Below are 17702 nucleotides of genomic sequence, written 5' to 3' on the forward strand. Positions count from 1 at the left end.
ACTCATGGCTAAAAATCTCTTCCAGACTTAAAATTCTCTAATTCTATATTTCTCTAATGGAAGTAAGAATCCTATGGTTAAAAAAAAAAAAAACCTCAACTCCCATGTGGGCCTTCCCTCTCAGAGGCACTTAGGCGCTTTTTTTTCTTTTTTTTAAAGTCAGGGTGTTGCCCTGTCACACAGGCTGGAGTGCAGTGGAGCAATCATGGCTCACTGCAGCCTCTACCTCCCGGGCTCAAGTGATCCTCCCATCTCAGCCTCCCACATAGCTGCGACTATAGGCATGTGTCACTACACCTGGCTAATTTTTTAATTTTTTTGTAGATATGGGGTCTACATTGACTAGGCCAATCTCAAACTCCTGGCCTCAAGCTCTCCACCTGCCTCTGCCTCCCAAAGTGCTAGGAATACAGGCAAGAGCTATTGTGCCCGGTCTACTTAGGCATTCTTCTTGCTTAAAACAAACTACATCTTCAGCAAGTAAATTGCAAGAAAATAAAAAAAGGGGAAATCTAAGGGTTAATAGAGATTTAGGACTCACATTATCTAAATACACCCTGTTTAGATCTTGACTGAAGTGTAAAAAATACTAATAAGACAACCAGGAAAATTTGAGCATTGACTGGATATTTGATGGCATTAAGGAATTATCCTTTTTTCCAGGTGTAATAATAGTACTATTACTATATTTTTGAAGGGAATCCTTAGCATTTAGAGATACATACTAAAATGTTTACAGATGAGGTAACCTATCTGAAATTGGTTACAAAATAATGTAGCAAGGGGAATGAAGAGGGTATAGATGAAATAACATTAGCCATGGTTAGTAATTGTGGGAGTCAGGAGACAGATACATGGGACTTCCTTGCACTCTCTTCTCTATTTGCGTCCTGAACAAATAAAAAATAAAAAATTTTTCAAAGGACATCTTGAAAATAGTTACCAACATGTTATTTTGAAATTAATCTACCTTAGCCTTTTTTCAAGAACTATAAATAAATTCAGCCATGAAGTTAGCCATCTAAAATCGATATTCATATATCATGTTCTTGGATTATGTATTAACAGTGCCAAATGACCATAGAACGAGCTGCCCTTTTGCCCAAAGTGGAATTACTACAACAAAAATCACTGCAATGTTTTACGTATTAGTTGCTTTTTCATTAAAATACCTTTTAGATCTTTTCCGTTTAAGGAGACGGTGCCCTTAAAAACAGTACGGAAGGAAAGGCCATGCCTCTCAAAGATACTTTAACTAAAGAATGTATACTTTTGGAAGGGAACGTGAGATCTTCTATTTGAATCTCCAACTTATTTATCTCTACTAAGAGATGCAATATTTAATTACTTAAAAGACCATTCCAAGAAAAATTGAACTTACCGAGTAAGCATAAGACCGGATGTTTGGCTGGGCGCGGTGGCTCAAGCCTGTAATCCCAGCACTTTGGGAGGCCGAGACGGGCGGATCACGAGGTCAGGAGATCAAGACCATCCTGCCTAACCCAGTGAAACCCCATCTCTACTAAAAAATACAAAAAACTAGCCGGGCGAGGTGGCGAGCGCCTATAGTCCCAGCTACTCGGGAGGCTGAGGCAGGAGAATGGCGTAAACCCAAAAGGCGGAGCTTGCAGTGAGCTGAGATCCGGCCACTGCACTCCAGTTTGGGCAACAGAGCGAGACTCCGTCTCAAAAAAAAAAAAGAAAGACCAGATGTTTGAATTCAGAAGAACCATGAAAACGCTTCAGAGAGGGGGCCTTATTTGTTAAATAAAAATTCAAAAAACAATTATCAAGGCAGAGAAGGTCCAGAATGCAGTGGCTTGGGTACCACTCTTTTCCCATCTGGCTCTCATCTTGAATATGCTCCACTCCTACCCAGGCAGGGTCCCCTGGAAAACATGCCATGCTTGTCACTGTGAGCATGTGTGTTTCTGCCAGGAATAGTCATCATGAATATGCATTAGTGTTGAGGAATTTTTATTTATCATTTACCATATTACAAACCCATATAATAGGGGCATTTGAGTCAGAGCCACTCCATCTTGAACAGCAGATGGGTAAAATGAGGCTGGAACCTGCTGGGCTACATCCCCAATTTAGGCATTCTTAGTCACAGGATGAGATAGGTCAGCACAAGACACAGGTCACGAAGACTCCACTGATAAAACAGAATGTGTTAAAGAAGCCAGTCAAAGCCCCCCAAAACCAAGATGGCGACAAAAGTGACCTCTGGTCATCCTACTGCTCATTACACACTAATTATAATATACTACTAGCAAGCCAAAAGATACTCCTACAAGCACCATGACAGTTTACAAATACCACAGCAACATCCAGAAGTTACCCTATATGATCTAAAAAAAAAAGGAACCCTCATTTCCGGCAACTCCTCACCCCTTTCCCGGAAATCTCCCCTTGTTTAGCATATGGTTAAGAAATAACCATAAAAATAGCCAACCAGCTACCCTCGGGGCTGTTCTGCCTATGGAGTAGCCATTCTTTTGTTTATTTACTTCTCTAATAAACTAGCTTTCACTTTACTCTGTGGACTTGCCCTGAATTTTTTCTTTTTTTTTTTGAAATGAGTCTCACTCTGTGGCCCAAGCTGGAGTGTAGTGGCGCAATCTCAGCTCACTGCAACCTCCACCTCCCGGGTTCAAGCGATTCTCCTGCCTCAGCCTCCCTAGTAGCTGGGATTACAGGCGACCATCACCATGCTTGGCTAATTTTTGAATTTTTAGTAGGGACAGGGTTGCACCATGTTCACCAGGCTGGTCTCAAACTCCTGACCTCAGGTGATCCACCCGCCTCCGCCTCCCAAAGTGCTGGGATTACAGGCGTGAGCCACTGTGCTGGACCCCTGAATTCTTTCTTATGCAAGATCCAAAAACCCCCTTTTGGGGTCTAGATCAGGACCCCTTTCTGGTATCACAACCATCAAATTGAAGCCCAAAAGATACTTTTTGAGAAAAAAATGTCCATTAACCTAGCAACATTCAGGTCTATAATATGTAGAGATTAAACCTCAGTTAAAGAATGGATTCATTCAAACAGTCAAAGGTCAGTGACTCAGCAGAACTCTAAGAAAAATATTTCATTTGTTAACCAAAGCACCTTGATGGATTTTACTTCCAATACCAATAGAATATATTCTATTATACTTTGGTGATGTAAAGCATCTATCTCTCAATGTAATATGTGAGTACAAATAAATCTACCTTAGATATTTATTCATAAATATCTTCCTGAATCTTGAAATAAAATTTCATACTAGAAAGTTTTCATAGCCTTGGCAACATAGTGAAATGCTATCTCTACAAAAAATATTTTTTAAAAATTAGCCAGGCCTGGTGGCAGGTGCCTCCCAGCTACTCGGGAGGCTGGGGCAAGGGTCTCTCTTGAGCCTTGGGAGGTCGAGTCTTCAGTGAGCTGTAATCACGCCTGGGTGATAGAGCGAGACCTTGTCTCAAAAAAAGAAGTTTTCATATAAGGATACAGGAAACGTGAGATGTTTTAAAGCTGAAAGTCCAGCTTGCTGATGGACAATACCTCAGCTCATTATAAGCCAGCTCTAAAGAAAACAAAAAGACAAAAGACGGAGAACTATTTGAAGGCTCAGGGTCTAGAATAGGTAGCACTAACTTCTATAGAAACCAGGGGTTTTGAAACAAGTCACACAGTACCTGCTGCCACAGCTCTTAAAGGACTTGATTACCTTGAACTGTAATTGCTCAGGAAGCACATAGCCCTGTTTCCAATAGCCTGTGAGCATCTTACTCACCTTTGTATTCTCAGCAACTACAGACTACATAGAAGGTGCCTGGTAAAATGTCTGCTGAAAAAGGGAAGCTGGTAAATGAGGCGCTAGGGGAAAGCTCCACTACAGACACATTCAGGGTGCATTAGTTTGCTCACCAATGTATTCCTCTAGCCCAGCCTCAAGACTTACCTAGCAATACCTATGAGAAGTTCTAGGAAAGTTTATGTAAATCAAGTATAAGTTTATGTAAATCAAGAAAATCAAATATTTGCTATTTAAACCAGGAACTCTGCTATTTAAAGGAAATGGATGGTGGCTGGGTGCAGTGGCTCACCCTTGTAATCCCAGTATTTTGGGAGGCCAAGGCGGGAGGATCACTTGAGGCCAGGAGTTCGAGACTAGTCTGGCCAACATAATGAAACTCCGTCTCTGCTGAAAATACAAAAATTAGCTAGGTATGTTGGTGCACACCTGCAGTCCCAGCAACTTGGGAAGCTGAGGCATGAGAATTGCTTGAACCCAGTAGACAGAGGCTACAGTGAGCCAAGATTGTGCCACTGCACTCCAGCCTGGGTGACAGAGCGAGACTCCATCTAAAAAATAAAACAAAATAAAATAAAATAAAATAATAAATATGAATTTTATATTCTTAGTTCGCTTTAAGCAGGAGTAACCCAGCTCAAATCTATGCCTTGCCTCACTCGCTTGAGTAAACTTTTTCCATATTGTCTGAAGTTCTCAATTAGATGAAAAGGAGATAAACTGATATAATCCAGCTTCTAGACAAGTTTTGTTAGTAATGCCTGTGACCTATTTTTAATGTCAGATGGCAAGAAAGTTCCCCAATAATGGAGCCCTGGAGGACAGCCAATACTCCATGGAAGCCAGACTCTGGGCGTTTCGGCTTCCCTCGGCTGATATGGTATAGACAAATAATATAAGAGCTCCTGACTGGGAAGCTGATACCAGGTAGACCATGTATCTCTAGAGTACATTTCAAAGTAAAACCCGAAGCGACAAAGTTGTAGCCTTCTGTCAATTGGCACAGGGATAGGTCCTAATCAGAGATGCTGGGCACACAGTAGAAATTTGATAAGTACTTGTTAATTGGTCCCAACATAAAAATATGACTCAAGAGATGGGTTTCATAAGTTCTGGCCAGGGAGACAGTTTAGGGCAGAAGAAAAGGCTCAGTTTAAAACTGATTTATAAATAGATGGAACTATCATCTCTGGTCACTTGGAGCAATAAGAATAAGAGCAGATAGTGGCCAACAGATTAATTCTGATTGTCAAAGCTTTAAAGTTTCATGGAGTATTCCATGAAGCTCAATTAGGGTTGCCAGATTTGACAAATAAAAACAGAATTCTCAGTGAAATTTGAATTTCAGATAAACACCAAAGAATTTTTTAAGACAAGTATTCCTAAACATTGCATGAAACAGACTTATCATTAAAAATTCTTTGGTGTTTATCTGAAATTCAAATTTAATTGGGCGTCCTGTAATGTATCTGACAACTGTACTCTAGAGAGAATAAAAAGACACAGTGAATCATAGACCCCCTTACCACATTAAGGTTTCTGAAACACTGTCCACGGAAATGCTTAAAGAGGTTAGATGTGGATAATGAAGAATTTGCTTAAGAGTGAAAAAAGGCCGGGCGCAGTGGCTCACCCCTGTAATCCTAGCACTTTGGGAGTCTGAGGCGGGCGGATCACGAGGTCAGGAAATCGAGACCATCCTGGCTAACACGGTGAAACCCCATCTCTACTAAAAATACAAAAAATTAGCCAGGCGCGGTGGCGGGCGCCTGTAGTCCCAGCTACTCGGGAGGCTGAGGCAGGAAAATGGCGTGAACCCGGGAGGCGGAGCTTGCAGTGAGCCAAGATCGCGCCACTGCACTCCAGCCTGGGCGACAGAGCAAGACTCCGTCTCAAAAAAAAAAAAAAAAAAGGGTGAAAAAAGATGCTCATCAGAATCAACTGTTCCTAAGCAGGCAACTAAAAATAAAAAGAAGGACAAAAGGATAATACAATCGGGACGGGGTTTCTCAACCTCAGCGCTACTGACATTTTGGGCTGTGTAGGTCTTTGGCGTGGGGGCTCTCCTGTGCATTCTAGGATGTTTAGCAGCAGCATCCCTGGCCTCTACCTCCTAGATGCCAGTAGTACCTCTTTAGTTGTGAGAGCCAAAAATGAATGCAACTATTGCAAAATGTCCCCTGGGGGCAAAATCTCCTCCAGTTGAAATCACTGAGTTAGAAGAAATGGTCAAATAAACAGAAAGTGTCACATTCATTAACCAGTGGTCATATAACTAAAGATTGTTCTCAAGGGAGACTTTCTCAGCTCAGTCCCTGGTCCCTCCAAGCCCCTAACAAAGAAGGCCTAGTCATTTCAGCTAAGACAATCAGAAACCCTTCATCTGCCAGAAGCGCTAAGGAAGAATCTTTGGTGAGTCAGGCCAGTGAAGCTCTGCATGGCCATGCACACATCACAGCAAGCAGGGCATCGCACCCAGCCTTTGAAGACACTCCTTTTAAGTTAATCTCCCCTCCAACTAAACTTTTTCCAAATCTCTTCCTGCCATTTGGAAGTTGAGTGATTCTCAGCTGAAAAGGCCTGTATAGACGAGGTGCAGATGGCAGCAGTTACAGCCCTCACCAGATGCTACAGTCTCTAATTTGATTGAAAGGATATAATTAGACAACAGAAACACTTTAATGAAAGAGCAAAACATGGAGGGAGGGAAGGATTGAAGGCCCTTAACTGATGCCAAAACACCCACCAGTAATAGAGGCTTTGAGTCTGGGGAAAGGGAAGGGGAAAGCCCCTTAAAAGGACAGTCCCCATCCTGTTTATTTCCCCATAGACATAGGAATAGGGATTTTATTATTGTAGATTTCCACTGTATTTTATGTGGGAACAATCTGATTAGAACCAGAAGGGTCTTCGGAAGAACATCAAAGAAAAACAAATATGGCTTCTGTGGTCATTATTAAAAATATTTTTACCAGCCCAATAATTTTCTTTGAAGATGAATTTTTGTAGATTGAACAGCAGCAAGTAATTTACATACTGTGATGGGATTGGTTAGCAGTCCCTACTAGTCTAGAAGAAAACTACTTGGTTGCCATGTTTTCATCTAACTTTAGGACACTAAGGCACATGCATGGCCATCTAATATGTCTGTTTGGAAGGTATGAAGAAACCATGCAGAGTCAATCATACATGCTGATAACTACAAGCACTCTGAATCATCTTTAAAAGTTGCCTACACTGTTTTTACTATTTCCTAGCTTTAAAATTTTGAGTGTGAGTATACTGTTCTGGTTCTAACCAAGAATCTAACCAAACTGAAAGAAATCCAGCCCTCAAAGTCTGCAGTTGCTAATGTGGTGTGACACTTGGGTTTGGAAGCGGCTGCAGCCTCCTCAGCCCACTAGAAGCAGGGCCCCACCCTTGTGGCAAATTGAACAATAAAAGTTTAATGCTTTGGCTACTTGCCAGGGATTAAATCCGTGGCAAGGGAAGCTAGAAGCTGGGCCCAGCAGAGGGGTAGCTCTGAGACGGCCCTGTTGTATAAATGCAGGGAGAGAGGCAACTTTGCGTGTGAGGTGGCCTAAAACATTTTGTCTGCCAAGGTGCTCCCTAGAACCCCAATTCATTCATTCCTCTTTTTTTGTCTTTTTTTTTTTTTCCTTTTTGTGGAGAACGGGGTCTTGCTGTATTACCCAGGCAGGTCTCGAACTCCTGGGCTCAAGCTATCCTCCCGCCTCTGCCTCCCTGAGAGCTGGGATTACAGGCGTGAGCCACCGCGCCCGGCTCATTCCTCTTTAAACTGGTACAAGTCCAGGCTAGGGAGGTGTTTACCTAGAAGGAGAATTTAAAAAGGGGGGAAGGGATTCCCTTAGAAGAGGAGAAGTCACATTTCTGTGAAGTAGTTATTTGTGAGGTGTATGGACGCCCATGTGACATTTTTCTACGATGGCCTCTTTCCTTTCCCTCATCAGTCTGAATCCAGACAAAGTCTCAGAAGGTGAGGTGAGGGTTGAGGGAAGCACTGCCATCTTGGGAGGAAGACTATGAAGATAAGAGAGGGAGGAAAAATAGAGTGACCTCAGACTGCTCCTCCTAGACTAATACTTACAAGTTCCAGCTGGATTCTCAAGGTCAAACTGAACATACAAGGAATGTCAGTCATCATTCTCACCAATGACGAGGCTGCACAGTGAGCCGGCCAGAAAGTAACCTGCCAAGTGGCATCGGAGGTGCTGGATCTCACTTCAAAACCTATACAGGTAGTTTTCTAAGGGACACATTCGCTTCCTCCTATGTTGTCCTTATTCAGGCGGCAGACACTCAGGCAAAAGCTACAGATCCAAACTTCCGGCTTCTCTCAAGTGTTTTGCATTAACTGTTCCACAGTACAAGCACAATCAACTTGGTATGTTTGAATGTTTCATTTTGTTTTTTCAGAAATGTTTTAATTAAAACAAAATAATCAGCCATGCTAAGCACATTGTTGTTTTTTAAAACGACTTTAAATATGACAACAGAACCTTGGAAATAAAAATTAACTGCTTAGGAAAGTGACAGAAGTTTGTTTTCTTCTTCTTCTTCTTTTTTTTTTTTTTCCTGGCTGTTTTTCTGTGTCAGGGCTGGTGCCACCTGCTGCCTGGGCTTTCCTCTGAGAAACAGATCTCTCAACGGTTTGTTCTAAGCAACATCTGCAGGCACAGTTGAACAAACCATAGGCTAGTTCCAAGGCAGGCACTATTTATGTAGTGCACACTGAACCACAGTGAATTTCTCTTTAGGACATTTTCAAGGTGGTTTTTTTTTTTTTTTTTTTTTTTTTTTTTTTTTTTTGAGACAGGGTCTTGCTCTGTTGCCCAGACTGGAGTGCAGTGGCACCATCTCAGCTCACTGGCAGCCCTGACCTCCCAGGCTCAAGTGATCCTCCCACCTCAGCCTCCTGAGTAGCTAGGACTACACGACATCTGGCTAATTTTTGTCTATTTTTTGTAGAGATGGGGTCTCACAGAGACAGGGTCTCACTATGTTGCCTAGGCTGGTCTCAAACTTCTGGGCTCAAGGGATCCAATCACCTGGGTCTAAAGGTCCTATTAAAGACCCAAATGTATGTGCATGAACTTTTCCCCATACGTATCTTTTTTAAAAAGTTGTGGTAAAAAGTAACGTAAAATTTACCATTTTAACCATTTCTCCCATATGTATCTTAAAGTTAGTTAACAGTAAATGGTAAAAGTTTCATTCGTTCACCAAAATCAAGCTTCCTTGTCACCTTTTCTAGACCAGTGAACACTGAAAAAAATCAGAAGACATAGACCTTGAACAGAACTTGGCAAAGCACAGCCTGTGGCCCAAATCTGGCTCACTGCCTGCTTCTGTATGGCCCACAAGCTAAGACTTAAAAATATATATAATTTAAAAAATATTTTAGGCCGGGCGCGGTGGCTCAAGCCTGTAATCCCAGCACTTTGGGAGGCCGAGACGGGCGGATCACGAGGTCAGGAGATCGAGACCATCCTGGCTAACACGGTGAAACCCCATCTCTACTAAAAACTACAAAAAAACTAGCCGGGCGAGGTGGCGGCGCCTGTAGTCCCAGCTACCCGGGAGGCTGAGGCAGGAGAATGGCGTGAACCCGGGAGGCGGAGCTTGCAGTGAGCTGAGATCTGGCCACAGCACTCCAGCCTGGGTGACAGAGCGAGACTCCGTCTCAAAAAAAAAAAAAAAAAAAAAAAAAAAATTTTAGTTTTGAAAAATCAAATGAACAGTATTTTTTAACGTAAAAATTATAGGAAATTCCCAGCCTGGGCAACATGGTGAAACCCCATCTCTACTAAAAATAAAATAAAATAAAATACTAGCCAGGCATGGTGATGCATGCCTGTTATCCCAGCTACTTGAGAGGCTGAGGCAGGAGAACAGCTAGAACCCGGGAGGAAGAGGTTGCAGTGTGAGCCGAGATCGCGTCACTGCGCTTCAGCTTGGGTGACAGAGTGAGACTCTGTCCCTAAAAAAAAAAAAAAAAAAAATTATAGGAAATTCAAATTTCAGTGTCCATAAAGTTTTACTGAAACATAGTCACATTCATTCATTTTTTGTCTATGCTGCTTTTGCCCTACAGAGTTGAATAATTGCAACAGAGATAGCATAAGTCCCATGAATCTCGTATTATTTACTGTCTTCCCTTTACAAAAAATGTTTGCCTATACCTGACCTAGATTATCAGTTGACATTTCCATACTCAAAAATTCTAAATTAAGGATGGTATATTCCCCATCACCAAAAATCCCTAATCTGTGTATTGTGAAGCTATTTAAAACAATGTATTTTATCTTACTCATTTATTGCTTTTGATTTGCTATTTATTAGCTAACTATGCTAAACCATGAGTGTATCAATAATATCTATATTGAGTATATCAACTTTCTGTTTATGAGGAGTGAGCCTAAAAGGAATGCTTTCTTGCTTTAAGATTTATAAACGGGCTCATTGCCTATCTCAAATATTTTTTATTGATTGATTGATTTCAAAACAGAGTTTTACTCTTGTTGCCCAGGCTGGAGTGCAATGATGCGATCTTGACTCACTGCAACCTCCGCCTCCTGGGTTCAAGTGATTCTCCTGCCTCAGCCTCCCAAGTAGCTGGAATTACAGGCACCCGCCACCATGCCCAGCTAATTTTTTGTATTTTTAGTAGAGATGGGGTTTCACCATGTTGGCCAGGCTGGTCTCGAACACTTGACCTCGGGTGATCCACCTGCCTTGACCTCCCAAAATGCTGGGATTACAGGCGTAAGCCACCGCGCCTGGCCTCAAATATTTAAACAGTTTGTCTAGGGGCCAAAATATATTTTCACAAAAATATCAGAGGTCTCTGATACCACGTCGAAATGGTGTTTCTTAAAATACTCAAAGCATACAAGTAACTGGTATGGACCCTTCACTCCTTCACTGCTTCAGCCCCCATGTTGCTTACAGATAATTCTATTAGCATTAATGAAGTCCCCAAGAGGGCCAAGAATTGGTAGACAGTGTGAATTCTAGCTGTTAACTGAACTCATAGGTTTTATGGCAAACACACTACTGGTTAGTAGGGCAAATTCCAGATGAGGAGTTAGAGGAGAATGAGCATCAATCTATAAACTTATAAAAGGTATTCACAGCAAACATAACCTGAATGGAGAAGCTCAGTTGATGCGCATCTGATAGACCCTAAAGGTAGTAAAACACCCAAGTGAGTAGACCATAAATTCCATACATTCCAGATGGGACCCACTACAGAGAACCCATCGACCGCACGGCCCTAGCTGCACTCCTCCTTGAAGGAAAGTCTAGATTCCATTACCTTCTATTTTCCTTCTTATGAGTTGTGAAGGAAGGAAGAGAATCTTAGAGGAAGAATGAAAAGAAGGGAGATCATTTGGGGTTGGGTACACATTGTAATTAGAAGTAGGATTGACGGGGAATGAGCTAACTGTTTTTATAAAGTCAGCATTCAAAAATGCAAACCACCAGTAATTTAAATATTACAAAATTGTGCAGAATACAAATATTGAAATAATTTTTCCATCCACAAAATTTTAGAGAAAATTACAGTATCAAAAAATATAAAATGGCAAGTTTGGCATATCCTCAGAGTAAAATGTGTGTGTGTGTGTTTTATTGGAAAAGATTTTAAAAGCTAGTGGGTAGGATCTAGACAGGATGTGTTGGTGAAGACCATGTGGTATCTCCCTAAAACTGCTTCTGCAGCCGGGCGCGGTGGCTCACGCCTGTAATCCCAGCTCTCAGGGAGGCAGAGGCGGGAGGATAGCTTGAGCCCAGGAGTTCGAGACCTGCCTGGGTAATACAGCGAGACCCCGTTCTCCACAAAAAGGAAAAAAAAAAAAGACAAAAAAAAAAAAAAAACTGCTTCTGCAACTAGGCAGGAAAAGTCAAAAAAGCAAAGCACTGAGTTACCAGGATGGTTAGACACCAAGCTAGCAAGGCTCAGTGAATTGGGAACTTGGGCCACTTATCACAAATCATTTCACAATGATTATTTGCCCCTATCCCAGACTCCTAAATAAAAGTATACCAAAATTTGGGGTGCAAACTTCATAAGAGCTGCTGCATTTGATCTTAAAAAAGCAAAGATATCTGGGAAGAGAATAGCTTCCAACAAGCTTAAGCAGAATTGGCTCACTTGATGCTTTTCAGAGCTACTAGTCTGCCCTTTCCGGAAGGGGAATCAGTCTATTTCCACCCATACCTCTCTCTTTGTAGGGGACATTAAATCCTGACCACACAGATAGCAAAGTGGAGCTAAGGGGTTACTAGGTTACAGTTATGTTGACATATCCTGGCTCTCGGAATGTCCCTCACTCCTCACAACAGTAGAAGTGATCATACTGTAGAAGTCCCATAAAAGGTGGTGATCACTCAGAAACCACTTACTGAGCCTCGGGTTTACAACGCTTGGAGACCCCAGTTCTACCAGTTTAAAGCCAAGCATTGCCTTTTACAGAAATGAATCAGACAGAAAGCTCTTAGCATTCCCAGGGTAAATGAGGTGTCTAGCACTCGATGAACTGTGAGGTCCTATAAAAGTATTATTAAAATATGTTTATTGACTCCCTCCTATATGCGGGTATGTTACCTACAGTATATCATTTAATATTCACAACACTCTGCAAAGAAGTTATCCTGTCTTTACAGATGAGGAAACTGAGGCTCAGAGAGCTGAAGGCATGGCCCAAAGTCACGCAGTAAGTGACAATACCAAGTCCTAGCTTTTTCGCTAATCCAAGCCAATGAGTAAACAAAGCAACTCTGAGTTTTCTTACACCAGCAAAATCCCATCCTTTCCAATATCAGTCTGTGATTTTGGGTGGTGAACCCAGAGGCGGGTTTTCTTACTCCTGCAGACTATTAATAAACTCTTCCCATCCCTTTCACAGATGTCCTAATGCTCAACATCCAAATAACCTGCAGAGAAATGCAACGCCCTCTCTTCAACTTGCCTTCTCCTCAACTTAGAAAGGATTTGGCTACAAGGTTGCGTGTGGAAGTTAAGCAAAGTCCAAGCTTCATCCTGGTCGCACCTCGGGAAGACCTGGCCTTGGCCTTGGCCTTGGCCTGGGGAGTGACTGACCTAAGGTGTGCGGTGACCGAAACACGTAGCTCGGCGTTGCCTCCTCAGGAAGAGCACCCTAAGCTCAGTAGGGGAGAAGTTTCCCATCACCGCTTCCTTTTTCCTCTCCCCCTGCTGCGCCATCACCTAAGTCATACGGAAGTTCAAAGCGGCCCAGCGGGGAGAGAGGGCACGTCCCGTCCGTCTGGGTACAAGGTTGTCCCAGGACCCTAACCTGCCTCTAGCAGGGCGAACAAGTCCATCCCGTTCCTCGCGAGGCAGAAGTTACAATGTCCGCCAAGCGGGTGCAGCCGAGGACTCGGGAAAGGGGGCTGAGCGCCGGCTCCTCCCGCCTCCGCTCTGCTCTGCGCGGGGAGGCGCCGGGTTCCACCGGTGTAGGAGGGAGGAGAGGACTGGGGGACGCGGGGGCGTCGTAGTGAGGCTCAGGGAGGGGACCTTGGCCCGGGGGAGGGATGTCGCTGAGGGTCTTGCAGAGAGGGATGTAGCCTCTTGTAGCAGGGGAGCCGTCCCAGTGCAAGGTGCGTCGATGAAGGACTTGGGGCGGGATCCCAGGAGGCACTGGGGAGCAGGGGTCGTCCCGGCCCGGGAGGGGTCGCTGGGGACTTGGGGACGGGATCCCAGGAGGTACCGGGAAGCAGGGGGCGTCCTGGCCTGGGGGGAGTCGCTGGGGATTTTGGGACGAGATCCCAGGAGGTACATACAGGGGAGCAGGGGTCGCCCCGGCCCGGGGGGGAGTCGCTGGGGACTTGGGATGGGATCCCAGGAGGTACCGGGGAGAGGGGGCGTCCCAGCCTGGCTGGGGTCGCTGAGGGACTCGGGCAGCGGGTCCCGGATCCCAAGACAGAGGAGATGTCCCAGCCCGGGGGGCGTCGCGGAGGGCCTTGGAGGTCTCAAGGCGAAGGGGGCGTCCTGGGCTGAGGGGCGTCTCTGAGGAGCACCGGGTCCTGCAGCCGGGGGACAGTGCCGGGCCCGGGGGCGTCGATGACGGGCCTGGGGGGAGCCCAGGTCGCAGGGAGGGACCATCCCAGCCTGAGGGGCGTCGCCGAGGGGCCCGGGGAAGGGGCCCGAAAGGTCCCGAGGCGGGAGGGATGGGGCGCTCAGGCAGGCCGGCCCTTGTCGCCCCTCGAGTGCGCTCCGCTCAGGGCGGGCGGCGGGGGTCGCTCACACTCACCGGGTCCAGGGCCGAGGTCGGGGCTGGGCGCGGGCCGGGCCGCCAGCGTGAGCGCCGCGGCGGAGAGCAGGGCGAGGCGGGCGGCGGGCGGCGCCATGGGCCGTCAGTGCGGGGCCCCGGGGCGCGGCCCGGGGGAAAGGGGGCAGCGCGGGGAGCCGGGGACGGCCATGGGAGCAGGACGCGGGGCCAGAGTGTAGCCCCGCCCCGGCTGCCCGGCCGCCCCGCCCTGGCCCGCCCCCCTCAGCGCCGCCACCGCCCCTGCAGCCTGGGGCCCGCCTGGATCCGCGGAGAGGCCCGGAGGGCGGAGCCCACCGCGCGCGCACGCCCCGCCCCGGCCGCGTGCTTCTCCTGCCACTCACGCATCAGGCCCCGCCCATCCCTCCCCTCACCTGGGCCCGCCCCTCAGGGCCCTCTGTCCCATTCAGGGGTGGGATCAGCAGGTGAGGGGCGGGGCCTCGGCCCGGCCTCCAAGTCACCAAGCGGTTTGGCTGGGCTGAAATAGGCCGGGCTCCCAGTGACCCCTCCTCCACCCTCACTCGGGTCGTGACCCACACGCGAGCTCAGCTACAGCGGTAATAATTACAACAGCAGTTTGCAAACTGTTTTCCCTTGCTTAGCTCATCGTAATGGTTAAAAAAAGAATGCTTTGGAGAGTTCACATCCCTCTTGGTCACCTGTAAGACTTTGGACACGTTTAAAGGAAAAATAGCTCTTACCTCAATTTCCTCATCTGTTAAATGGAGGTGATAATAGCTACTACTCCCCAGAGCAGTTGCACTAAATAAGAACGCCTGGAGCTGGGCGCTGTGGCTAACAAATCCTGGGATCCCAGCACTTTGGGAGGAGGCCGAGACGGAAGAATCGCTTGAGCCCAGGAGTTCGAGACCAACCTGGGCAAAGCAGCGAGACCCCATCTCTACAGGAAAAAATAAATAAATCAGCGGTCCCAGCTACTCAGGAGACTGAGGCAGGAGGATCGCTTGAGCCCGGAAGGTCGGGGTTGCAGTAAGCCTTGTTCGCACCACTACACTGCAGCCTGGGTGACAGAGCAAGACCCTGTCTCAAAAAACAAAACAAAACGAAAGCATGGAAGCTTTTACGCACGCACACTAGGAGCTCAGCAAATGTTGAATTCCTTTCTCCACCCCAAGTTTGCAGCCACATACTGACCCCCTGGTTCCGTATCTTATCACATAGCCAATTTCAACTAGGACAAGTTTCCTGATGTGTCTGAGGCTCAGCCGTTTGCAGAATAGGAATAATAAAAGGCCTTCAGAGGATTCGATGAGACAGAAGCAAGTAAAACGCCCAATGCAACGACCAGAAATGGGTGGGATGGCGCTGCTTGTCCTACAGCCTGGGATGTTAGGCATCAGAGAGCGCGCGGCTTGCTTAAACTTTCGGCCCCCGCGTGGTAGGCCCTTTGCCCTCCTCCTCCCCGCCGACCCCGGCAAGGTCTTCCCCTGCCTCACCCGGGGTCGGTCGTGGGCCGTCCTCCTCCCCCGCCCTCCCCCAAGGCGGAGGGGATTTTCCTACAGCTCCCGCCTAAAGCGCAGCGGTGACGCCCGGCGGGGCAGGTCTGGGCGGCGCGCCGGCAGCTTTCAAGTCCCTGGTCCCGGGCTTGCAAGTGCAGACGTGCGCCCGGCGCGGCGGCGGGAACATCTGCCCCAGTGTACAGACTCGCCGCACCCAGAGCGCGGCTGGGCGGGACAGGCCCGCCTTAGGTACACTGGCCCCTGGGCCCCCTCAACCCCCGGGCGCCGCCCCCTCACCCACTCCCAGAGCCCGCGTCCCCCCAAACTCCTTTCCCCACCCACGGCTGCTCTCAGGTCCGGGCCCGAAGGGCGCAGCTACCTCCCACGAGGCCTCTCAATCTCTGTCCCTCTCCACCCACACTACTCAGCGCTGTAGCAAGAAGAATCTTGTTCAGTTATTGTTTTCATGTGTCATTCCCGAGTTCAAGGATCCTCTGAGCTTCTTATTGGAGCCTAGGGGCACCCACCATCCCCTCACCCAGCCAGCCTCGGTCCTGGGGAGCCCCCCACCTCCTGCCACCGGTGATACCCACTTTTGTCCAGCTTTCCCCTTTTCCACAATTTTGGGCCCTTCCCACCTTCTCCACCAGACCTGAGAACCCTTATTCTGGGACTTCTGTGCACTCCCAGACAGCAGTGCCTTTGAAGAGAATGAAATGAGAAGATGCAGGTGAAGCCCTCAGCCCAAAGCAAACAATAAAGTCGAACTTTCCTTCGTTCAGCAAATATTCAGCGAGGAACTTGCTGAGGGCTGAGGACACAGCCACCAAGACCAAACCTTCCTCTTGGAACTTACATTCTAGTCAATCTGAAAACACGCAAATTCCAAAGAACAAAAAGTAATACAAAGACAAGAAAATTATGTTAACGGAAGGCTCTGTGGATTTTTTTTCTTTTTCTGGAGACAGGGCCTCCCTCTGTCGCCCACACTGGAGTGCAGTGATAAGATCATGGATCACTGCAGCCTCCAATTCTTAGGCTCCAATGATCCTCCCACTTCAGCCTCCTGGGTAGCTGGGACTACAGAGGCACGCCATCACACCCAGCTAACCTTTGGGCTACTTTAAACATGATGCCAGAGAAAGACTTTAGCAAAGCAGGACACAGTTCTCTACAGTTTCCAAGGTTCTTTCGACATCTCATTCAGGTTTCAGAGGAGAAAATAGGAAGGGCACCCAGGAGGTTGGAAACAAGGTTTCTTTGACCAAGTCTGGGCAGCCATGCCTTGTGATAGTGGCTTTGGTCTGTCCTGCCTGCTGCGGGAAGGCACCCCTCCTGGGCTGGCAGCAGCCCCTCCTCCAATTGGCCCTCTCTGTCATGTGCACTACTTAGGACCAGCCATATAATTGGCATGGCACAGTGAGAAATGAAAATGTATGTCCTTTGTCCAAACTTATTAAGAATTTCAAGACAGGCCAGGCGCCGTGGGTCACACCTGTAATCCCAGCATTTAGAGAAGCCAAGGCAGGTGGATCACCTGAGATCAGAAGTTTGAGACCAGCCTGGCCAACCTGGTGAAACCCCATCTCTACTAAAAATACAAAAAATTGTATCCGGGCGTGGTGGCAGGCGCCTGTAATCCCAGCTACTCAGGAAGCTGAGACAGGAGAATTGCTTGAACCTGGGAGGTGGAGGTTGCAGTGAGCCAAGATCGTGCCACTGTACTCCAGCCTGAGCCACACAGCAAGACTCCATCTCAAAAAAAAAAAAAAAAAGAATTTCAAGACAGTGACAGCAGAAGATAAAAAGATAAAGCATGTATGAGGCCCTTCCAAGCAAGAAGCAAGGGGGCCTATGTTGATATACCAGTTCACACCCATGAAAATGGCCCTGTTGTACAACAGGACCCGGAAATCCTGGCAAGCTCCTCCTGGCACTGGCTGCAGTAAGAAACATCCCTCTAGCCTTCTCCACCCCCACCTTCTCTTTTCCAGCTGAAAGCCCAGCACAGGTGATGGAAACAGTGCACAAGAGGCTAAAAATACAGCCCGGCGTGTCTAGGTCATGGCGCTTAACAGCTCAAGGTCTTTTGCTCCACTATGTGGTCCTGGCTTCTGGCGGAGAGCA

At 46.9% G+C, this 17702-nt stretch overlaps 1 protein-coding gene across 2 annotated transcripts in view; it reads right to left on the reverse strand.

The window, feature by feature from the left end:
* Nucleotides 1-14225, reverse strand: part of KREMEN1 (kringle containing transmembrane protein 1) — a 72888-nt gene extending 58663 nt beyond the window's left edge. For both annotated transcript variants that reach the window (XM_030915364.1, XM_030915363.1), the window contains exon 1: nt 14101-14225. In XM_030915364.1, the coding sequence (XP_030771224.1) occupies nt 14101-14197 (97 nt within the window). In that variant the 5' untranslated portion in view covers nt 14198-14225. The remainder of the gene's footprint in view (nt 1-14100) is intronic.
* Nucleotides 14226-17702: the final 3477 nt, after the last annotated feature.

Source organism: Rhinopithecus roxellana, chromosome 13 (genome assembly GCF_007565055.1).
Source record: "Rhinopithecus roxellana isolate Shanxi Qingling chromosome 13, ASM756505v1, whole genome shotgun sequence".
In the NCBI taxonomy this organism is placed as follows: domain Eukaryota; kingdom Metazoa; phylum Chordata; class Mammalia; order Primates; family Cercopithecidae; genus Rhinopithecus; species Rhinopithecus roxellana.